The sequence below is a fragment of the Epargyreus clarus genome, unplaced genomic scaffold (genome assembly GCF_041222505.1).
Source record: "Epargyreus clarus isolate Ecla_fem2 unplaced genomic scaffold, WU_Ecla_fem_2.2 ptg000024l, whole genome shotgun sequence".
NCBI lineage: Eukaryota > Metazoa > Arthropoda > Insecta > Lepidoptera > Hesperiidae > Epargyreus > Epargyreus clarus.
This window is the reverse complement of record NW_027332231.1, coordinates 13338294-13362617: the sequence shown is the minus strand read 5'-3', so window position 1 is coordinate 13362617 and position 24324 is coordinate 13338294. Positions and strand designations below refer to the sequence as shown.

The window sequence follows — 24324 nt, the reverse complement described above, 5'->3', positions numbered from 1 at the left end:
ATGGACATGTCTTTCAAAGGTCTAACCAAGAGGTCTAAACTGTACTTTATTAACTATTTTGTACCATATCCGAAGCTTCCTAAATACTAAATCGAAGATAGAGGACGCATATAATTAGTATGTATAAATACATATTACATATATTGTTTCAGAGTCCACACTAGATGACTTTACAACTGCAAGTGCACTGACTCAACCGGCCGCCGAGGTAAGCTTTGCTAAAATCCTCTTCATTAAAGCTTTCATCCGCTATTGGAGCATGTATTCTCTAAAGTTCTCTCTGAGAGCAGATGCATTAGGTAAAGTACTTCTCGACAAAAAATTGTGAGTTGTCTTGTATGTTTTATTTTTTTATGAAACTTAATTAGCAAATGAGTTTTTTCTGTAACATTGTGCGACGTCCCCTCACAATCAGTGGGAATATTTGTTGTATGCGTTTTCTAACCTAACCTTACCCACATACTTTAAAACATCTATTTGATTGAATACTTGTATTACTGCTATATAAAACATTGTCTCTATTGTTATTTCAGAAAGGAGAGATGGAATCAGACGAAGAGGTAGACGAGGAAATAGAGGTGGAGGAGATCGAGGAAGAGTACGAGGAAGATGAAGAAGATGAGGAAGCGCCAGCGCCGGCGCCGGTGAAGGCGGTGAAGAAGTGAGGAACTGATAAGTGTCTGATAATACATCTAATACTGGCTCTAAAACTTTTTTGTGCTTTTTTAAAGTAGTTTTGTATTTTTTACCGTTTATTTGTTTTGTGTTCGTGGTTATAGAGTTGCCAACTTCGTGATTACAAAAATATAATTGGTAATATTTGTGAATTTTTAACCTTACATTCATAGATGAGTGCTATGGGATTGGTTTGCTTATCGTTGTTTTTAAGAAGCCCTAAGCCATTTCCAACTTGTAGTTTCAATTTTTAGTACTCTAAATTACTACATTACTACATCTAAAAAGTTTAAGAGCCAGTACCACTAATAAAATACTTATAAATTGTCAATCTATTGAAATAGGGAGGGTAGATCAAATATTTGCATAGATGGCGCTAGTATCAAACAGTTTCGCAACTACAATTTCTGTAACATTGTACGATCTCAAAATGACCGAAAGGCAATGCAGTAACGCCTCTAGCGGAAGAAAATGGAAACTGCCCTACCCAATAACTTTTGTAACATAATTCAATTATATATCTTTTACCTTTTAAATATATTTGTTACAGACTACGTTAAATATTACAGTTATTTGATATACTTAACGCTTTTAGCTGACTTATATTACTTGATTATTCAAAATGTGTGTGAAACATACGAATTTATCTTTAATCGGTGTTCATTGTATTTTCGTGCCAAATATGTGTAGCTTGAAGGTTTGGGGCATTTCAAAATTGATACTTTTATATAAAAAATGAGTACTGATCGAACTTTTTCTACTATAAATAATAAAAGATGTTACAATGAAATTACAAATACAATAAATTGGAAAAAAATATTAATCAATTGCAGTATCAGTTGCAAATTTATTTTATTTATGTTTATAAAATATATTACATCAATACAAGTACTGTACTATTGACTCAATACTATTTGAAACTTAACTAAAGACTAAACATCTAGCCAAATTAAATTTGTTAAACTTTTCGGTTGATCCTTTCGAAAATGCCCCAAACCATTTGTTATTAAACTGAGTAGCAATGTTACTATTTAAATTTTAACGATTGTATTGCTATGCTATGGGTTCATATAATTACGGTTATGTGTGTCATTACTTAGAGTCTGTATTTTAGCCAAATCTTCCTATATTCTACCTTAGATTTTACGAATATTTATATATGTACCTAACGGTAGTTCTGAAGGTGGTGTCTCGTTGTAAAGAAGTTTGTAATGTAGGCATTTTCCCCATTTTTTGGGTAATTAATGTAGGTGTTGATAACCCCGGTATGTTGGTGATCTGTCACATCGCCAATCGGAATATCGCTGGTGTTGCTATGCTCAAAAATATTTTTACCCAAACATTTAGTTCAATGGTTGCAACTATCCTTATATTGTTATCCGTCCAGTATTTATTTCTCCCTTATTTTTGTTACACTTTACTGTGTCTAATTTGTACCTATTATTTTATTAAATATAAAGACAAATACATAATTTACCTTTTGTTTGTTTTTTCCTAAAATTCTTAAATGTTAATACTATTTAACTTTGCCTGATATTCTTTGTCTATGAGTTGGCTTAAGAACATGTACAACAACTGTCTTTCCCAATTTTTGATATTTTGGTTGGTATCAATGCATTTGATTTTCAATAAAACCTATTAATTACTAGTAATACTAGAATTGGCAACCCCGAAAATGTGATAAACAGGGATTTTACAATATATGTGACAGATCTGTATGTAAAATGTATGAATAAACATATTATATTATGTGTATAGATGCATTGCACTAACAAAATCCTTGTCTCTTTGTGATTATAGTGCCAGAAATAACATTTTAGGCATTTAGGGCGCCTAATAGTCTATCTAAATATGTATAATATCTTTTGAGGACAGGATGAGGCATCAATGGATAGTTTAATACTAAGTAGATATTATCTTTAAGGACAATTTTGCACCGGCGTGGGATTGATGTTTAAATTCTGCATTTACATTTTATTTTGTTATTATTTTGTTCACACTGCTTTTTGTTTTATGTTATTTTGATATTGTGATGTTATAACAACAATATATTTTTGTTATTAAATGATTTATTTTTGTAATTGTCAATGAAAAGGGAGTTTGATCAACTTGATGTTGTATCATTAGGGTGCTGTCATACTGAGTGCTATAAATAGTTTAAAGGTGTTTTAATAGAGAGGAAGCCAGAAATATGATGTTATTGAATTGATTTGTTTTACTGTAAATGAACTATGTTCTATGTATTACTAAGGTAAATCCAAAATTGTATCTATCTGTTGTACCTTGCATTTAATTTAATATTTAGTGCATCAAAAAACCAAGAAAGTAGAATTATTAGTGGTTTTTTTCGAAGGTGCCACCATCACACCTTTTTCTATCTGAAAACAGCATCGTTGCTGCTGTATTCTGGTTGAAAAAGTGTGGTAAGGGTAAAACACTTACATAAGTTGTTCCAACTTAGTTTTCAGGATTACATCTGTGGCCAACTTCATGTAAAATCTATTTGATCTGGCGTGGATTACAAATTACTATGGGTGGCACTTACTTATCAGGTGGAATGCATGCTGGTTTAGTACCTCCATAATATAAAAAGGACATAGTTTATAGCAATTGATATGACAGCACCCTTACTATCACATATGCACATTCCTTTTCGCAAAACTAGTAAGTGCAGTGATAACCATTATTGTTATTGTAATTAGGTTATGAAATATTAATTTCAAATTATAACAACAATTTATCTAATGGATATGTAATATTGTAACAGTTTTTGTTATAAATTAATTGCTTATATTGACTTTGTTTTGTTAGTTTTAAGAAATAAAAATATTAATGAAAATAGTGTTTTATTTGACAGATATTTTCCTTATGTTATATACATCCCTAGATGCTAGCGGCCAGTGGCGGCGCTAGCAAAATTTTAAGTGGTGCACTATCTAGGTGGTTCTGGCAACTTTTTTTGGTAGCACCCTTTGTTAAGCCACAGAATATGTATGTTGCAGCCAAGTAAATTAAGTAGCCGGTCAATTAACAGGCTAGCCTCTTTACTAAGTAGTTACGATTGGGTGTTCTCGGCACCTCTCGTATTACAGCGCTTAGTGCGGTCTTACCGCCCTAGGGCGACCCCTGATAGCAGCCAAAGATGAACAGTGCTACATTACAGTTTGTTGATGGAGTTTGTTTGACATATATCTCACAATGCTCTCTTTATTTAAAAGCCTTGCAATACTAAGAATTGGTAATAAGTTCATTATAAAATTATAGGGTTGTTTTTGTCAACCCTATAATTCCCCCTATATAATATAATGTTTATATGCAACCTTAATTTTAAAAGAAAAGAAAATGGTTTTTATAACATTTATTTAAATTTAATTTACTTAAGCGAAGTTACACAACTGATGTTATTTACATATCACTAGCTCACTATTCCCGTTCATTTGGACACTGGATTTAATTTCCTGGAAGAAAAAAAATCTCATTTTAAAACATTTAAAATAGATCTGTAATATTAGGAACATTCTTTTTCAGAGATAAGTTTTTTAAAAGACAATTGGGATTGACTTTTTGAGATGTGTTTAAGTGATGTATCTATGCTATGCTTTCTACATTCATAACCACACACTAAAATTATTCTTGTGTCGTGGATGACCTGGATATGCCAAAATGAATACAACCAGACCACTGGGTTGTGGGTTTATATATTGACATATAAATTTATCATTTTGATATCCATCTGGCTTGGAGTCAAAAATTGTCAAGTAGCAGCACATCTAAGGTCAGCCACAGATGCACTGTTATCCCGGAGGACTAAGCTGTCACACCTCTGAAAAGTATGTCTCGCTCACCATACTTTTTAAACCAGAACACAGATTACAGATGCATGGATGCAGATGAGTGACAGTGGTTATTTACTATTATATGATGTTGGGCTAATATTATTGTTAATTTGATGAATTGATTTTTGAATGTGGACCCTTTGTGGTTCGTCTCCGGCAGCACCACTGCCACACCTATTTCTACTTAATAACAGCAGTGTTAGGCGCTGCTGTCTTCCGATTTGAAGGGTGTGGTAAAGGAGGCAGACTTTTCTGAGTCGTTTCAGCTTAGTCCTCAGGGGTAGCGGCGCATCTGTGGCCGACCTCAAGTAGGTATATCTAATCCTATCTGGGGTTGATTACAGATGTCCATGGGCGGCAGTAGCCACTTACCATTAGGTGGACTGCATGCTTGTCTGCTACTCTTATATAAAAAAAAGATGAGTTCTCATTACATATAGTAAAATATGATTTTCTAAAACCTGAACTTTATTTTTATGGTAATTTTCAAGTGAAACCTTAGTTGGTTTCCTTTCCTTTATACCTTAATGATCAAAAATGTTGTTAAATTCTCTAAACTAAATCTGTAGAACTATCAAAACTTAGTATCATATAAATAGAATAAAAATAATGAACAACCTGGATTACAATAACTACATTATTATCTATGTTATATACACACCCTTGGTCCAGGTTTTCAGCTCATCAATGTCCTTAACCAAGGTCCAGTCGTTTCGGACCGATTGGATCGTCTCCTTCATCATCTCGAACTTGGGGAACATAACCCAGCCCTCCTCGACGGCGGTCTTCTTGACAACAGCGACCGCGCCCAGCACCAGGCACATGGGCACCGCCACCACCGGCGAGCGGGCCCACGCGCCGAACACTGTCCCCGATGCTACACCGCCCAGGAAATAGTTCAGCTTGTCATCTTTTCCTCGGAAGTTCTGAGCCGCACTCGATGTCAACGTGAACGCAGTCGCCATGCCCACTAGCGGCCCTACGTACCACATGAAACGGTGCGCAGTATTGAAGAGTCCCTTGGGGTGCGAGAACAACAGGATGTCCATCGTGCCCACAGCGGTCCCGCTGAGCGCTGCGTACTTGGAGAGCACGAAGGTCTTTTTGTAAACATCCTGGCCGTCAGGCGTGTCGTAGTACTTGTAAGACAACATTATGTGTTATATCGCAATTTCGGATTATTTAATTTTTCTCGCTCGTTGTTACACAATCTTCATATACCTGATGTTGACATTGACAATGACACTTGACAGTGACATCCTCATATACTCTGTGATGACCGATTTGACGAATGAGAAGTCCAACAATTCAATTACGATAATATTTTTACGAATACTGTTTTGCACAAGACTCGAACTATACATTTCAATAAATATTCAGTTAAGCTAAGTTAAGTTAAGTAAAGCTGCAAATTTTACCCATTTCTTTGTCTTTAGTAATATTCTAATTTCCTTTATATATATTTGTAAACAAATCTATAGCGAATATTTTAAAGCGAATGTGCATAATCACAAAACCACTACTATTAATTACAATTTCCATTATTGTAATGCTAAATTTGTGTATAAGATTACATACCAAACAAGACTTGATTATTTTGCGTTTTCTGGTATTATTTGTGCACTATGCACTTCCTTCCGTCAGTAATCAGTGTTGTTGATGGTTCAAAAACTTTCTTCAACAGTCTGTAGAAGTTGAGTTGTGTCAAAAGTACCAAAAATGGCGGCGGACGGTGACGAAGTGATCAGTGATCAGGAAAAAGTGAGAATCGTTTCGGATTTCATATTACATTCTCCCCCGGGAGAGTTCAACGAAGTGTTTAATGACGTGCGAGTGCTACTGAACAACGACACACTTCTCAAAGAGGGTGCGAGCGGGGCGTTCGCGCAGTACAACAAGGATCAGCTAACGCCTGTGCGTCTCGATGGCTCCGAGCTGCACACGCTCATCACCGACCACAACGAGCTCGGCGGCGGGCGCTTCTTCGACCCGCGGTCCAAGCGCTCGTTCAGGTACGACCACCTGCGGAAGGAGGCGTGCGACTACGAGCCGTACGAGGCGGACCGCGCGGCCGAGCCGTGGCGCGCCGCGCTCGACGTGGAGCTCACCACGTACGTGGCCGAGCACTACAAGCACGGCGCCAGCCTCGTGGTGGGGCGCGCGCTCGAGTCGGGCGCCGTGGCGCTGGTGGCCTGCATCGAGGCGCACCAGTTCCAGCCCAAGAACTACTGGAACGGGCGGTGGCGGTCGGTGTGGTCGCTGACGGTGGGCGCGGGCGCGGCCGAGCTGCGCGGCATGCTGCGGGTGCAGGTGCACTACTACGAGGACGGCAACGTGCAGCTGGTGAGCTCCAAGGAGGTGCGCGCGCCGCTGCCGGCCGCGGGCGAGGCGGCCACGGCCAAGGAGTTCGTGCGGCTGGTGGCCGACGCGGAGAACGCCTACCAGACCGCCATCTCCGACAACTACAAGACCATGAGCGACACGACCTTCAAGGCGCTGCGGAGGCAGCTGCCCGTCACGCGCAGCAAGATCGACTGGGCGCGGCTCGTGTCCTACACCATCGGCAAGGAGCTCAAGAGCCAATGATGTCCCGCCGCTGCGCTCTGAGCAGCAGCGGACGCTCCATGCCTCTGTACATATTCGCATAAGAGTAAATCTTGTTCAAATGTTTACCGGCACCGAGGGCCGTCGCACCCCCGGCGCGTATTTATCTATGAGTATATAGAGAAATCGCTATTGTAACTGTTAAATTTTATCGCATTTTGTTACTCTCATTGTGGAAGGATATCGCTACTTTAATGGAACGCTTGGAGGTGGTGCGAGGATGGTGATTTTGTTTGTCCCGTGATGGTATCGACCTGTCCATTTCTGTTGGTAGATTGAGATTTATAGAGAATTAAAGATTGTACTTAGGCCCGGGCCCATCTTAGAGTAGTTCCTACTTTAGGGTCCTCTGGGAACTGGTTCCACTTCGACTGGCTGCCAAGTATGATTTCTTATATTTGTTTATGTTCCCAACAAGGTTATTGTGTGAGCAATATGTTTCTGTACTGTTTTACGTTTGATTGTCTCAATGCATGTCAATTAAGAATTTTATAACTTATGAAGAATTAAATCGTTTGAAGTTTAACAGCTGATGAGCGGGTACATGTAAAATTCTATAATTAAGTCCATCCATTGATTATCATATGTTTTAATTCAGTATTATTTGTATATTAGTTCTGGAACATTGCTTGCATAAAGGGAAGAGCGAAGTGAACAGCCGATGGAGGGAGGGAGGTTCTAATGGTGCATTTAATCGTAGTTAATTTAACAAATTGTCCACGTAGCTTTAATGCGGTGTTTATGGGCATAGAGCACAATATATTCGATATTTTTCAATAAATAAATAAATCTATGAACATTTAAATGTGAGTGATTGCTCAAAGTACAGTACTGAAGCAGTGGAAGGTGTTAAAATTTGTTTGTCTGTGCAACTGACATGGAGAGTGCAAATGGAAGCATAACTTTTTTTATATGTATGTAACACTAACGCGAATTAAGGTTTATTTTGTAATTACTATTATTATAATTTAAAGAACGTACATTAAAATCCAAGTATTCTGTAATGTATGATTGAATTCATTTGAATAAAAATATATATTAAAATGTTGCTAACAATTTTTTTATTTCATGGGATTTCTAATGGCTTTACATAGAATAAAGATTGAATTAAATATTGTAGTTAACAGTAGGTAATGTATCACATCATAACATCACAAGTAATGATGTCAGATGTAGGTGGGGCTGGATTCCTTATCACATTAATCCTTGTTATACATAATGTGAACCGAGACTAGTATGTGATCAACTTAAATATTTATTTAAATAATATTTAGTCATTAGTAGATCAATTTTATTAAAAGTTAACCGAATTGTTCTGGAATAGATTCGAATTTTGTTAATTTTGTACTTTTTATCTGTACTTTTTATGATGGAGCAGTGATTGTTTATTAGTGTAATTAGTCTCACGCTATCGGTTCAGCGTTCGAATCCACGCATATTTTTCGAAGTGGCTCTAATAACGAACATTAATTGCCTAATGAAAAACATTTCACTAAAATGCTTTCATGCTGGAGAGTTTAAAATTGACAGTTCTTTCAATCTTATTCTGACAAAAATCATCATTCAGACAAGTCTCATAACTAGCAGAGGGGCTTGTGAGAGGGACAATAGGTACAGAGTTCACAATTATTATGATTATATAAAATATTATAAGTATCGTGTACGCAGGTCACCAAGTGGCCAATTTCCTGTGAATATATGTAGTTTATTACACATGTAAACAATAACTTTTTATGACAATAATTTGTGGTTTAACTGCCACTATTATTCCGACTTATTTTTCCTTGAGCTTTAATTAATTCTGGGCAACTTCCTCGGTTCGTAACAACGCTGATAAAATGTAGAATCGACGTATGATGATAATTGATAATAAGTAATAAATAATCTCCTTTTGTAACTACTTATTTGATACATTTTGATACGATACGATATACGAAAGTAGTCAACGAACATGCCCCCTTTGATGTTAAGTGGCTACACTCCATCAAATCTAAATAGGTCGAGTCAAGATCCCTTCGAGAAGTTGATCGTAGATTACGCCGAAGAGTTAGTCGAAACTCCCAGTACCTACACTGATTACCACGCCCTTTTAAACATAACAGCATACTCTGCTGCATAAGCTAGAAAAAGTATGGCGCTGGTTCCATGGAAGTCCAACTAGAGTTCTAGTGTTGTTGATTTGAATACAACATTCAGGTATATAAAAGGTACTCGAATGTGGAACATTTTTGACGTTTCCCTGTATTATTTATATGTACGTGTCTACCGAAGTGACGTGTGCGCCGTATAGGCGGCCCGCGGCTGAGTCACCGGCCCCCCCTGTGTAGGGTAACCATCGAGACAACAAAATACAAGGAACTCATTAGTATTAGGACTCGCGTGACACATAACTTACCTACTGCATGTAGTAGGTAAAAATACACGTAATCATTGTTTGAAATGCTGGTTTCGGGTTCAATGCCTCAATTTAAGTGCAAAATTTTGGTTCTTATGGATGTTTATGTACTACTTTTATGTTTGAGTTGTATGTATGTACTACTTTTTTGTATGACTACTCCTGCTCGCAACAACTTCAGAGCGGACTAGCAGTTTGGCGCGGACTATACTACATTGTATTTCACGCGCGTTTCGTGCTTCGGCGGCCACATCCAGCCTGTAGTGATTATTCCTAAGTGTGATTATTTATGTTTACATGTCATTCATAACTTAAAATCTCAGAATGGATTCGTGTGGACGACGTTATTTATTAGATATTCTAATAGGCTAAAGAATACATTGTTGTTATCGCGTGAGAGAAACGAGGTGATAACATAAAAATATTGCATTTCGCCTGACAATTCAATTGATAATTGCGTGAATTTCATTGAGCGTTACGACTTAATTGAATTTGCATGCATAAGTAGTGTATTTGGAACAATTTGCAGTAGTATTATTTAGAACGCATATATCACTGGTTTCAAATTATGATGATAAGTACTGATTTTTCTTCATTTATGTTATGTATGTTTTAATTTAGGCTTAGACTAGTCACGAATGCACTCAGAAAATCACTTAAGATATTTCTAGGTGTATGTACATATTGGTCGATCCTAATATATTTATAGCGTATAATTATATTCAAATTATAATATCACAGTAAGTAGAATTACTCTCAGACATTTATTACATTTGAAACCAAAACATTATTATCAATTGAATGCTGAAATATACCACTCAATATCAAAAAAGGATATCCTTAAAAACCTGAACCTACGCATGGTCAGTGGTCATGCCCCAAACAACGTGTTCGCAGACGTGCAGCTAATTAAAAATTAGTGAGCGTTCGCGCGAAGCAAATGTTCATTGGAGCGTTATGTCAACTGGAATTATTTATTGGACAAGGTTGCATGTTGCATTACGAAGCAGCTTGCATTAATAACACGATGAGATAGACAGGTTATTACTGATCGAACACTCTGGAATCCATACTAATAAGTATATAGCGGTAGTACCTACATAACTATTATGTAGGTACTACCGCTATAAATACAAACTTAAAGGTGGAATAATCCTGTCTAGTTCGATTCGGGAGGCAACACCGCCATACCTTTCGGTGCCTAATAACAACAGGTAAGTGTTATTAGGCAGCAAAAGGTATGGCGGTGCTATGTTCTTGTTTATAGAGTGTGTTAAGAGATATACTTAAAAGAGGCGTTCCAATGTAGTGTTCAGGGGTTGCAACGCAACTGCTGTGGCCGGTTGAAGTACCAACGTAGACAGGAACAATATATGAAATGTAGCGAAGTAGCTATCTATTCCTCGAGACTTAACTATTTCCGTATTAAATTTCGTTAAATCCGTTTAGTCGTTTAGTCTTACCTACTAAGTAAGTAAATTAACAAAGTTGTTTTTTCTGTAGATGTAGCTAATGAGTATGCAGTTCACCTGATGATAAGTGGCCAGTGCCGCTCATGGATCCCAGACATTCCCAGATAAGATTTAAGTTGTACCTACCTACATTGCACCCCTTAGGCGAAGTTGGAAAACCTCGGAAAGTAGATATCCCTTCTTGCAAGAAGGGATCCATCCATCAAATCAGAACACAAGATCACTTAACTCTGCTGTTTTGGGCAGAAATAGGTGTGGCGATGGTGACAACGGAGTAGAACCACAAAGGGTTCTACCCTCATCATTAAATCAATGAGACACGCAGACGGCATTCAAGGAAATCCGCCATTAAGACTGTCACAGACAGACTGGTCTCAGGACTTGAACACGAAACCCCCTGCGTGACTAATTCGATCGTTAAAAGGACTTTAAAATAATGTTACAAATAAAAACTGTAACACAAATATCAAAACAGGAGTCAGAAATATTATGTTCCAAGATTAGAGAATTTTAATTGTACTTAAGTATATGATTAAATATAAATTATCACTACTGAATCATTAATCTTAATATTACTTACTTAATAATTCACTACTCCATCATTACTACTGAAAAGCATGTAGCCTTTTGAAAGTGTAAATATAGAGAGTTAGATCTACTTTAATAGGTTTAGGTATATGTATCTACATATATTACCCACTAATATAATGTTGTGACTGGATTTTGGCACCGGCTAAAAGATGTAACAGCAATATTCTATTTATGTTTTACGAGTAAAGTAGGTCACATTATGTCAACATTATTTTAGACGCAGCTTCCGGTCAGATACAGCATCCAATACCTATTTACATAACAGTTATCACGTATTTTCGTCTCTTTATTTAAAGTGTATGGTTTAGATAAAATACTTAGTCGGTAGCTTTTATGTCACTTGAAGTTTAATTTCAGGTTTCCAAATAAGCGGCTATTCGTGGCGAGAGACGAGGGAAAGGTATCCGTAGGGTTGCAAATATTTTTTTTGTTGCTAGTATTTTACATTTTTCCGATTAAAATAATGTAGAAATATGTAGTAAAGCTGCTTTACTAAAGTATATTATTTTATAAAGGTGAGAATTTGAGAATATTCTACATGAGTTTCCTACAAACCTTGCCACTTTTTCAGCCAAACCACATTAAATTAGCATGAAGTAAGTATCACTTTCGAACTAGAAATAGTAGCTATGCTGTGATACCTGTGTTTCGAAAATGGGACATGATACTGTTGTCACATTGTCATACTACTGTTGGCAACCCTACCAATCTGGGATTCTGGGGTAAGAGGCAGGGTTTTGTATTTGCACGAACTGTTCTTTTCGTAAGTACTTACCTGTGTTTTATGGGACAGACGTCATTCAGTTTGTGTGGGCGGCTAGTGTTTCGGTACTAAAAATAGATGACACTAATATCTAAATAGATAACTTATTTAGGATTTTTATAACAGTTGTGTTAAGCGGCACTGTTTGGAGGGGTGAGGTAATTGGAACTTAACTAGGTGTTCTAGCTTAATGCTTAAAAGTAGATATAAGTCATTTAATATATTTATATTATTTTATTTAATATATTTATATTATTAACTCATTCAAAAATTCACGAATTCATATTTATTTCTTACATATCTCTTAAATGTAGTTACAAAACTGGCTACTTTTACATCGTTAAGTACTACCCAATCGTACTAAATAGTAAATAGAGTATAGCCGTTATCACAAATCAGGGACAGGTAAATATTTATTTCGCGTTCTGGCAGTCAATATGAGCGGGGAAGGGCAATGCGACCCATTATTACGATTTTATAGCTTTTCAGTCTGACCTTTGCGAAAGTACTACCTATATCGTACAGGCTTTATCGCAGTTTTACCTTCTTCATATTTTATTGTTTTTATTTTCATTGTTCAAGATTGCTTTCATATCAGCAATGGATTTTAGACACAGTTCACGTCGTATTTCAGCGATTAAGTAACAGTGTTATGAAAATTTAAGATAAAAGATACTTTTCCGGTGCGGATTTTAAACTATTTGTGATTTAAACAACATTTTAATAACTTAACTTTTATATTTGTTTGAGTTTATTCTTAAAGTCTGTTTTTGCAATTTTAATTTGCGACTGTATTCTAAGTATTACATTATTTAATAATTATTTCCTGTTAACGGTAACTCATTTAATACCCTACATCCTTTCTCCACATTCGCACTTGTTTAATTAATATACATACATATTTTAATTTACGCCGTCAAAGTTATGACCATTGAAACTATCAAATGAGTCCATCAAATTCACCAAACTCATAAACACAGCTGCTTTCATTGAAGATAACAGTTGAGTTTGTTGTCGGTAATAGGTATAAACTTTAGTTTTGTTTTGTTTGTATGATAAAGCTTTATCGGTCTTCCGTTGCTGATGTAAATTATTATGAAACTTGAAAGTTACGTTTTATATTGCCTTACCTATAATTAGTTACATCATGAAGTTTTAATGCATGGATCTTATATTTATTAATTAATTTTTATAATAATATGGTAGTTAGCTATCTGTAATCAACTTCGGATAAGATTAGAGTTCTACGTACTTGCTACCCTAAGGAGTGACTTGAACGCCTGAGATAAGAATGTCTCCCTTACCACAACTGCTTAATACTGATGTTAATAGGCAGAAATAAGTGTGGCGGACTGGCGGTGGTGCCGCCCGAGGCGAACCATTAAGGGCCCTAGGCCTATAGCCATGAATAATATAAGTATTCAATAGTACAAGAGATAAAAATCGGTAACTAAAGGATTTATCGTTAAAATAACAATTCAAAAAATGTTTTATAATTACTGTCGCATACGCAATTAATTAAAAAATAAGGGAGTAGTAGGTTACAAAATGAAAACCAAAAATGTTTCAGATATTTATTTCACAGCCTGATTACTGCTGTTAAATGCACGTTTCATACTGTACGTTGTAACTTAATATTATTACAAAGATTGCTAACATAAATTTAGAGAAAATATTTTCAGATTTAGTTATAATGAAATATTTTCTCAAATATTTATTTTACAAAATTAAGATTCATACAGCTTGGTCATAATAATATGTTAAAAATAAATATTCTTAATTCGAACATTAAATATAGCATAGTAAGAATATGTTTATAGAAAATGAGATTTTCCATATATTTTTTTAAATTCAGTCTTATTTAAACACTATTTTATTCTTAAGTTATTACTTAAATCTATTTATTTCATAAAATATTAAGTAATTAATTTGAGAATAGTAGATTTACTAAGTATAAATTCCTCCATTTCTTCATAGCTGGGCAAGAAATATAATTTACCTACTAGCCGACCTGGAAAACTTTGTACCGCTTCAAACTCTATTTATCAAATATATTTCATATAAAATATAGCCTATGTTACTCGTGGATAATGTAGCTTTCGAATGGTGAAAAAAATTATAAAATCGGTCCAGTAGTTTTTGAGCCTATTCATTACAACCAACCAAACAAACAAACAAACAAAGTTTTACTCTTTATAATATTAGCATAGTTAATTCAAAATATATCATACTGAGGCACATTATGTTCAAGGGGAAAAAAAACTTTATAATATTGGTAGTGAGTAGTGACCGGCCGAAGTTTCGGATTCGGCCGAAACTAAGACAGAAACCAAAGGTTCGGTTTCGGCCGTAAAATTAGTTTCGACCAATCACTAAATATTGGAATATTTTCAAATATATTTTAAAGTATAGATGTTAGGTATAAAGTTAAATAATGTCGTGCACATCACATTGCTCCATTGTGGATGGAAGTAAACTTTTATTTAACCAGCTTGAGCACCGTAAGGTCTGTTCCTGTAATTTTGTCGATTGAAATATGGTAGGAAGAACCGTTCATTGTACGTAGGAATAGGAAATTGTCTTCTCGATGGCTCTGGAATCGGCGTGAAATGACCTGGAATGTAAACGCAATTATGAAATAATTTTATGGATATAAATAAATTTATTACGTTTTTTTATGAATGAATATTATGTTTTTAAATAAAATAGTTGATTGAAATTAATGGATATTATGGATCAATATTGAGCACTATTATAGTGTTTGAAACTCGACCTCTCGAACGAGGGGTCCGAAGTTCGAATCGGAGGTACGAATTTGAATTTTCACAGTTACGATGGTAATGATGATGATGAGTAATTAATATCATCTGATGAGGTGCAATTCATTTTTTATTACTAGTTAGTTGCATAAACAAGTGGAAAGGCTAAAAGACTCACACGTAAAAAATACGGTTTGTATGTTAGACTTTTAGTCTTTCCAGTTCCAGATATTTTTAAATTTATATTTTTAAATTAATATGTAGTCCTCTCTAGCTTATTAATAGCGCTCTACAGCATTATCGAGTGTCGCAAATAGCAAATCCACTTAAAATAAGTGGACGCCATTATTGATAGCCACTTCATCAACATTAATGGGATAAATTACAGGGATACTAAAACAAGCCGGGATAAAATAACTTTTGTGTTAAATGAAACAAAATAGATTTCAGCGATAAAATTATTATGTTTGTATTTGTGCTTCATTGTATTATGTGTTTGTAAATATGGAATTTAATAGTAAATGCTAATTTGTCTAGAAAATGTTACCTATATAGCTGAAAAATTAGGAAGAAAGCTGCTTCGAGCTTATATTTTTATTTTTTGATAAGGCATACGGGCTACCTGATGGAAAGTACCGTGGTCTATGGACATTTGCAACACCAGAGGAGTCGTCGATATACGCTGGCTTTGAAGGAGAGCTCTTTTTGCACCCCTCTTGAAGAGCCCCACGTCATAGAGCTCCGGGAATACTTCAGGAGGAAGTTCATTCCACATTTTGCACGTTTGCGACATAAATTACCATGCAAACCGAACCGTGGAGGACCACCATAGGTCCCGTTGATGTGGATAAACGTACACAAAATTTCGATTTTTGAATTTATAGAATTTACATTTTCAGACTTACCTGTATTAGGAGGAATGAAGACAAAGTTCTGCGGCGGCAGCACAACTGTTGGTAACGGACCTTCAACACCAGTCGGTACATCCAAGTCCTTCTCAGAATCTATCACATGGAAATCTGACAATATCGGATTATTCACTTGTAGCTTTCCATTCTCATTTTTTGAATTCACTAGTTTTATATTTTCATTACTTTCTATTTTTGTTTTTACATTTTCGTCTGTATGTACCGCCATTTTTATTTCTTCTTTATCTTTCGTTATGACTACCTTTTCATTATCGTTTATCTCATGTTTAGTACTAGTAATAAAATTTTCTTGTTTTAATGCCTCTCTGTATATCTTACTGTCATCTTTATTAAATACATCTTTAAGTATTTCGTTGTCTGAATCGTTGTGTAACTTCGTTTCATTTACTTTGTCACTTTTTACTTTGAAAGGATCTATATCTTTTATCTTTTTATCATCATCAATGTGACCACTATTTATATTTGCGACATTTTTATTTTCTATCCTCGAATTAACATTATCAATATCAGTATTGTTTACATCAGAATCATTTCTTACTTCATTCTCATCACCAATTTTGCCTTTATTAACATCTTTATTATCTTGTTGTGTTAAGTTTTCATAAATAGGGTCATCAAGAGGAATGCCCTCTGGTATATCCTCGAAGGAGAACTCATGAGTGATGATAATTTCGCCGTCTTCCAGAGATTTTGCTTTGGCGAAGAGGTTGTCTGATGGTAAGTAGTCGTTCGTGTCAGCTGATATGCGGGGTGGACAGTCCTCTGGGATTGTGTACATCTGAAAAATATTTATTTTGTAATGTTTTTCTAAAAAATATTTGTTTTGTGTTTATGTACAGTTAGCTCCGAAAGGTTTCAAAGATACCTATTTTTGGAATTCTGATCTGCTCATACGACCTACGAATACTACCGAAGATACGACTACGACCTGCAAGGGTCTATTTAAGCGAAAAAATAATAGGGAAGAGGGATTGTGACTATTAAAGTAAAAAGCTCACATTGCCCGGTGTCTCTACCACAGGTTATGGATTCCACCCTGGCATAAAAAAAGATCACCAGATGCCTCACAATTCAAAAGAGGGTTTACTCAAAATCGAAAATTATAGCAAGTAGTTTACAAAACAATAGAGATTGCGGACCTCAACATGACTTTATTAAAATATACTTAATATAAGTAACACAAAAATATATTCTGTTTAGATAAATTCAAGTTTGTAAATGACTCCAGGTTTTCTATTACGTCTCTTGTTTTTAAATTGCAAAACGAGAATGAAAACGTAAGCGAAATGGGAGTGAATATTACGTAGTTGAAACAGTAGTTGGCGAATAATGAGGCTGGAGCATTGTCTGTGCGCCCTTGACACTGTTGCTGCTGAGCGGTTTAGTTCTGTTTAATGTTTTATTGTTTATGTATGTTTCTTTTATTATATAGAAGTCATAGTACTCCATGATAGTATCACAGTCACAGTACTCCATGATAATATAGTATCTAAGGGGTTATTATCATATTTGTTTTAGAGTCTGCCAAATTTATAATAGTTGAGTCGACTCTCTAAAGCTCTCTAAAATTCTAAAAAATCAGAGTTTTTTATCTATACCTACGGATGAGGCAGATAGGCTACCTGATGGAAAGCAGTCACCGTCAAGAAGAGTTGTCAACGCATTGCCAGCTTTGAAGAAGTGCATTTTTAACTTTTCTTGATGAGTTCCATCTCATAGCGCTCAGGGATAATTTCGGGTTTAATTCACATTTTAAAGGCAATATTTTAGTTGATTAGTTCTGTTACTATTTTATTTCAAGTTTACATACGTACTTAGAATTGCTTACAGAAATTGATAGATCACCTATGTTAAACTAAGAACATCACGTTAGTTCGTTACCATAGATTAGTAAACATTATTCACTCCTAACAAGAAAATGTAACCAGTTTTGACAATTAAAATTGTCCCTGTCACCTATTTTCGTATTTGAACAATATATAAAAAAAAAATAGTTTTTAGATAATTTTCGAATGAAACGATATTTCTCTGCACTTTTTCTTAGATTTCGTGTTTTTGCACCACTTAACTGCACATGTCGGCATTGTTCCGCGTAAATTACACCAAGCGTAATTCAAATTCAAATCTCATTTATTCAAAATTGATTCATATAGAATACTTTTTGAAAGTCAACAAACTACCACCGCTTCGGAAGGTATTTCGCTATGGAGAAGAAGCGGCGCAAGAAACTCCATACGTGTGCATATTTGCATCTTTTAAAGAGTAAATAATATACAATTTTACATAGTGGTACATATAATTAATTTTTGATGTTGGAGCTGGAGTTGTCATACCATACGGATTTATCATTTAAATACTGATTTACAATATAATAAGCTTTTTTACATAAAGTTAATTTTATAGTAGATTTAAACCTTTTCTCGGATAGATCGATAATGTCTTTTGGTATTTTATTGTAGAAACGAATACAGTTCCCCATAAAAGAATTACACACCTTGCTTAATCTAAATTGAGGTATGGCCAATTTATCTTTATTTCTAGTATTATGACTGTGCCTATTAAAATTTTTTTTCAAAGAAGAATAATTTTTGCGAGCATATAAGATATTTTCATAAATATATTGACTAGGCACTGTCAAAATATTTATAGATTTAAACAGTTCTCGTAAGGACTCACGGGGGCGAAGACTATAAATGGCTCTAATTGCACGTTTTTGAAGTATAAAAATGACATCTATGCTAGCAGCGTTACCCCACAGCAGAATACCGTAAGACATAATGCTATGAAAATAACTAAAGTAAACAAGCCTAGCGGTTGGTATATCGGTAAGATGTCTTATCTTCTTTACCGCATAGGCTGCCGAACTAAGTCTACTACATAACTTTGCTATCTGAGGGCTCCATTGTAGTTTAGAATCTAAATTTATCCCTAAGAAAACTGTTTCATCTACAAATTCTAAGTGATCATTGTTAAGGGTAACATTCATCGTCAGCTTTTTAACATTAGGCAGAGCAAATCGGACACATTTAGTCTTTTTATTATTTAATACAAGATTGTTTGCGCTAAACCAGTTGTGAATTATGTCAAGTGCTTTATTGACAGCGCTCACGTCGTTAGATTGTCTTTTAACTTTAAATATTAAGGAAGTATCGTCAGCAAACAACACAACCTTTGATATGTCCTGCATTACATACGGTAGATCATTAATGTATACCAAAAACAAGAATGGCCCCAAAATAGAGCCTTGTGGGACGCCTAGTTTAACACCAGAACCTAACGATTTGTGTCCCTTAACCTGAACTCGTTGTACTCTATTATCTAGATAAGACCTAAGCAGTTTTAGAGACGTACCGCGTATACCATAATATTCCAACTTTAACAAGAGAGTTATTTACAATTACAATTACAAGGCGGTGAGATATCTATACTTATCTATGTTCGTTACTTTCAATAACCGGCAAACATGAACGCAAATCAATGTCTACCTGTGAATGCTCGATATTCGGTGCGTAGTAGTCCATAACATGCGCATGTGCAGGGCGTGTGGGTCCACGTGGCCCCACCGCGTGCACCCGGTAGCAGCGGTGGCCACCCTCGCCAGGCACACCACCCACTAGGTAGAGGGTAGCGCGACCACTTGAGGATAGCTCGATACGACGGAGCACTGGGGTGGAAAATGTAAAAGTAAACAAGTACAAGTAAACAGCGTTAGGTCACATCAAATTAAGTTTGTAATTATAAATAACATTACATGTCAATATATAAATAAAACACGTTATAAAATGATACCTCATTATGATTACTTCACATATTATATTTATCAATTTTAACATACAACCTGTGAAAAAACTATTTTAAAAAGTACGTAAATAACTTAATGATAATTTTCGCAAAGAGACATTTAATTATTTTAATGTCAATCTTTATTATTATGGTAAAATAAATACACAACACACACCCAAAACAAAAATCCAAATTCATCATTCAAGATATCTAACCGGGGATCGACCCCGGAACCCTGTGCACCAGACCGGTATAGTTTAGTAACTATATCGTCACACGGGCCATCAAAAAGTTTGAAACATAATTATAATCTTACGTGTATCAGCCTTATTCAATTGCGAGTAGAGCTTAGCAGCATCAGCGCCGTACCCGCCGGGAAGGGAAATCTCCAGTAGCGCCATCTCCGGGAACTGGCCCGTCCACACCACACACGCCTAAACAAGATATTAACTCAAATTAAAAATATATAAAATATTAATTGAGAGTTTAAAAACTAAACTAAATTAAAAAAAAAAACTTAAACTATAAATAAAACTTATAATTAAAAAATACTTAAAAGGTCATAGAACTCTTTGTGGTTTGAGTCCGGCACGACCACCGTCACATTTATTTCTGCCTAATGGCAGCAGTGTTCTGGTTTGATGGGTGTGGTAAGTGAGACATACTTTTCCGAGGCGTTACAGCCTAGGCCTCAGGGGTAGCGGCGCATTTGTAATTGGTAAAGAAGGAATTTGGTAGTAGCTATTTAACATTAGGTGGAGCCAGGCCACTACGTCAAAGCAAAACGAAAGTCCTGATGAGGATATTTATCATCAATGTAGTGGCATATTGTCACTTAGGTGTTAACAAAATTAGAATATGAAGAAAGGCAGGAATCTGTATAACGCCTGTTCCTTGTGGGCTAAGGTGATGCTCAGGGATGGGCCGTGCTCCGACAGTTTCACTTCGGTGTTTTTATATGTTCAAGATGTTGGTAGAACCCTTTGTGGTTCGACTCCGGCGGCACCACCGCCACACCTATTTCTACCCAATAACAGCAGTGTTAGGCGCTGCTGTGTTCCGGTTTGAAAGGTGTGGTAAGGGAGACAGACTTTTCCGAGGCGTTCCAGCTTAGTCCTCAGGGGTAGCGGCGCATCTGTGGCCGACCTCAGGTAGGAATATCTAATCCTATCTGGGGTTGATTACAGATGTCCATGGGCGGCAGTAGCCACATACCATCAGGTGGACTGCATGCTCGTCTGCTAATCTTATATTATAAAAAAAAAACAAAAAAAAAATGTTGAGAAAACTTCGATAGCGTGATTCAGAATACTAGAGGCGCCATCTTTTGTCGAGTAGCGGGAAGTCACACAGTACCTCAACAACAGCAGCGCAGAAGCAAGTGGAGTTATCACAGTTGAAGGGTCCGTCGGTGTGCACCGCCACCTGCACGGCCAGCGCGCCCGCGGGAACACACCGCGAACACACTGTGTTGTATGAGCGGCTCGCTTGCACCAGGGCACAACCCACACCTGAGAAAATGGTTAGTAAAAATTAAACTGAGTGACAGCTTAAATCGGTGTGTCCAGGGGGTCAGGGTTCAAAGTATTTAGGTGGAGGGGCACAATTCCGTAGTTATTTATTTAAAAATAGCTACTCGTATAATTTGGTTATTAAAAAAAAAATTAATCATCACAACTCTCTTTGGATGTCGATGAAACTATGTACTTTTTAGTATAGATTAGCTGCTATTTTCGATGGACACTTGCGGGTCGAATTGTACCCTGTGTGAGCTGTGTTGGCCCGCGGGCCGTAGTTTGCCTACATCTGGTCTAGAAGCATAAAATATGCAAAATGATTATTTAATAAATAAAATAGAAATAAGGAATAAGAATAAGGAAGAAAAAGATAGAGCAATAAGATAAGGAGACCACGTGTCCTTGAGCGTATTTGCACCACAGCTATTTCTTTCTCTTTCTCCCTGTGTCTACCCTCATTTTCTTTTCCTTCTCACTTTTATTTCCGCTGTCCTTTTCTCTTTCTGTAACTTTCTACTTACTTTCGCTCTACTTTCTATTACTTTGTCTCCCCTGTTTTATACGAGTATCTATTTCCCTCTGCCTTTTTGTCTGTCTATTTTTATTGTTATATTTCTACCCATCTCTCACTTTAGACCTCTCCCCCTTCCTCCTACTTTATCTCTTCTCTTCTCTTTTTCTTTCTTTCTTTTTTTCTTATTTCTCCTTTTCCATTTATCCCTACTTTCCTTTATATGTAAGTACTAGCTGTGCCTCGCGGCTTCACCCACGTTAAAAAGAAACAGTGGCACAGGTAGTTCTAAAATATAAGTTACTCCTTATAACATCAGCTACCTGCCGTCCAATCATTTCAGAGATTAGCCAGAACAAACAGACAGACAGACAAAAATGTTATTTTGGTGTATGTACCGTATGTATATATGCATGTAGTAAAAAGCGGTTATTTGAATATTAAAAACAAACACTCGAATTTTATTTATATGTATAGATATTACCTTTAACTTCAACGTCCAAAGTGTCTGGCTCAACATGGATGACGTCAGGGACCCTGGAATTGGGGTGTAATGTGATGGTCTTGCTGGAGTGTGTGTTCCGCGCGGTCAGCGTCAGGTTGCCGGCGGGCTGGAGGGATGACCAGCGGGTCAGGCCCTCGAGGGCTACTAGGGTGTCCTGGAAATATGAGGATAGGTTATAAAAGGATTAAGTGTAGTTGTGTTGAGGTTTGAAGGGAAGGCAGCCACATTTACATTTCAATTTAGTCTCCAACTAATTCAATTTAACGTTGATAACAGATCAGATAAGTATCAATGATCTTGGATAAGTAGGTATTCATTATAAATATTCATAGGTGGCAAAGCGACTTACCATCAGGTGAACTGTATGCGCGTTTTCTACTTCAATATTATTATTTAGTATTAAAATCGATGTATGTTTCTTAATGTTGTGTGTTACATCAATTTCAATTTCTTTTTTACTAGAACTTAGTTATTACACTATATTCACTACATAATATAGTCCAGTGTGTTCTACCTTTATGAGGTTTGCAAAATACAAAATTATCATCATGTGGCGACCTCCTGCTATTCGTCAAGAGATGGCGTTATCAGTATTCTGTTTCACGCTATCGATTTTTTTCAACATCTCGTACATATACAAGTTTCGAATTAAGACTGTCGCAGCATTCGCGCTGCCCGGACATCACCTAGTCCGGCGGAAGCCTTAGGCACTGCCGCAGCTGGCGCAGCGGCCCCGGCGCCCGTCCTGCGCGCCAGTGTGCGGGGTACCTGTGTGGCCACGAACCCCCCGGCGGGCGCGCGCTGGGTGGCCAGCCAGAGCGCGGCGGGCGCGGCGGCGGCGGCGCAGGCTGCCCGCAGGGACGCGGGGCACTGCCGCAGTGTGCGGGGTACCTGTGTGGCCACGAACCCCCCGGCGGGCGCGCGCTGGGTGGCCAGCCAGAGCGCGGCGGGCGCGGCGGCGGCGGCGCAGGCTGCCCGCAGGGACGCGGGGCACTGCCGCAGTGTGCGGGGTACCTGTGTGGCCACGAACCCCCCGGCGGGCGCGCGCTGGGTGGCCAGCCAGAGCGCGGCGGGCGCGGCGGCGGCGGCGCAGGCTGCCCGCAGGGACGCGGGGCACTGCCGCAGTGTGCGGGGTACCTGTGTGGCCACGAACCCCCCGGCGGGCGCGCGCTGGGTGGCCAGCCAGAGCGCGGCGGGCGCGGCGGCGGCGGCGCAGGCTGCCCGCAGGGACGCGGGGCACTGCCGCAGTGTGCGGGGTACCTGTGTGGCCACGAACCCCCCGGCGGGCGCGCGCTGGGTGGCCAGCCAGAGCGCGGCGGGCGCGGCGGCGGCGGCGCAGGCTGCCCGCAGGGACGCGGGGCACTGCCGCAGTGTGCGGGGTACCTGTGTGGCCACGAACCCCCCGGCGGGCGCGCGCTGGGTGGCCAGCCAGAGCGCGGCGGGCGCGGCGGCGGCGGCGCAGGCTGCCCGCAGGGACGCGGGGCACTGCCGCAGTGTGCGGGGTACCTGTGTGGCCACGAACCCCCCGGCGGGCGCGCGCTGGGTGGCCAGCCAGAGCGCGGCGGGCGCGGCGGCGGCGGCGCAGGCTGCCCGCAGGGACGCGGGGCACTGCCGCAGTGTGCGGGGTACCTGTGTGGCCACGAACCCCCCGGCGGGCGCGCGCTGGGTGGCCAGCCAGAGCGCGGCGGGCGCGGCGGCGGCGGCGCAGGCTGCCCGCAGGGACGCGGGGCACTGCCGCAGTGTGCGGGGTACCTGTGTGGCCACGAACCCCCCGGCGGGCGCGCGCTGGGTGGCCAGCCAGAGCGCGGCGGGCGCGGCGGCGGCGGCGCAGGCTGCCCGCAGGGACGCGGGGCACTGCCGCAGTGTGCGGGGTACCTGTGTGGCCACGAACCCCCCGGCGGGCGCGCGCTGGGTGGCCAGCCAGAGCGCGGCGGGCGCGGCGGCGGCGGCGCAGGCTGCCCGCAGGGACGCGGGGCACTGCCGC

At 38.5% G+C, this 24324-nt stretch overlaps 4 protein-coding genes across 10 annotated transcripts in view; 2 read left to right on the top strand and 2 right to left on the bottom strand.

Moving 5' to 3' along the window:
• The window catches only part of RIC-3 (RIC3 acetylcholine receptor chaperone), a 41966-nt gene extending 38452 nt beyond the window's left edge, over positions 1–3514 (top strand). For all 7 annotated transcript variants that reach the window (XM_073086675.1, XM_073086669.1, XM_073086674.1 and 4 more), the window contains 2 exons: positions 153–208; positions 534–3514. In XM_073086675.1, the coding sequence (XP_072942776.1) occupies positions 153–208; positions 534–665 (188 nt within the window). In that variant the 3' untranslated portion in view covers positions 666–3514. The remainder of the gene's footprint in view (positions 1–152; positions 209–533) is intronic.
• Positions 3515–4020: 506 nt separating this feature from the next.
• Positions 4021–5775, bottom strand: ND-B14.7 (NADH dehydrogenase (ubiquinone) B14.7 subunit). Its single transcript, XM_073086677.1, has 2 exons — positions 5173–5775; positions 4021–4133 (listed from the first exon to the last, which is right to left on the bottom strand). Exons 1-2 carry the CDS (start codon positions 5663–5665, stop codon positions 4126–4128), a joined length of 501 nt encoding a protein of 166 aa, XP_072942778.1. The 5' UTR covers positions 5666–5775; the 3' UTR covers positions 4021–4125.
• Positions 5776–6156: 381 nt separating this feature from the next.
• On the top strand, positions 6157–8163 carry cpa (F-actin-capping protein subunit alpha). The gene has a single exon (XM_073086426.1). It carries the CDS (start codon positions 6231–6233, stop codon positions 7095–7097), a length of 867 nt encoding a protein of 288 aa, XP_072942527.1. The 5' UTR covers positions 6157–6230; the 3' UTR covers positions 7098–8163.
• Positions 8164–14786: 6623 nt separating this feature from the next.
• Positions 14787–24324, bottom strand: part of LOC140752186 (murinoglobulin-2) — a 47014-nt gene continuing 37476 nt past the window's right edge. The window contains exons 25-30 of the mRNA XM_073086395.1: positions 22320–22494; positions 21164–21318; positions 20124–20241; positions 19510–19688; positions 16001–16802; positions 14787–14950 (exon numbers count right to left, since the gene is read on the bottom strand). Coding sequence (XP_072942496.1) covers positions 14820–14950; positions 16001–16802; positions 19510–19688; positions 20124–20241; positions 21164–21318; positions 22320–22494 — 1560 coding nt within the window. The 3' untranslated portion in view covers positions 14787–14819. The remainder of the gene's footprint in view (positions 14951–16000; positions 16803–19509; positions 19689–20123; positions 20242–21163; positions 21319–22319; positions 22495–24324) is intronic.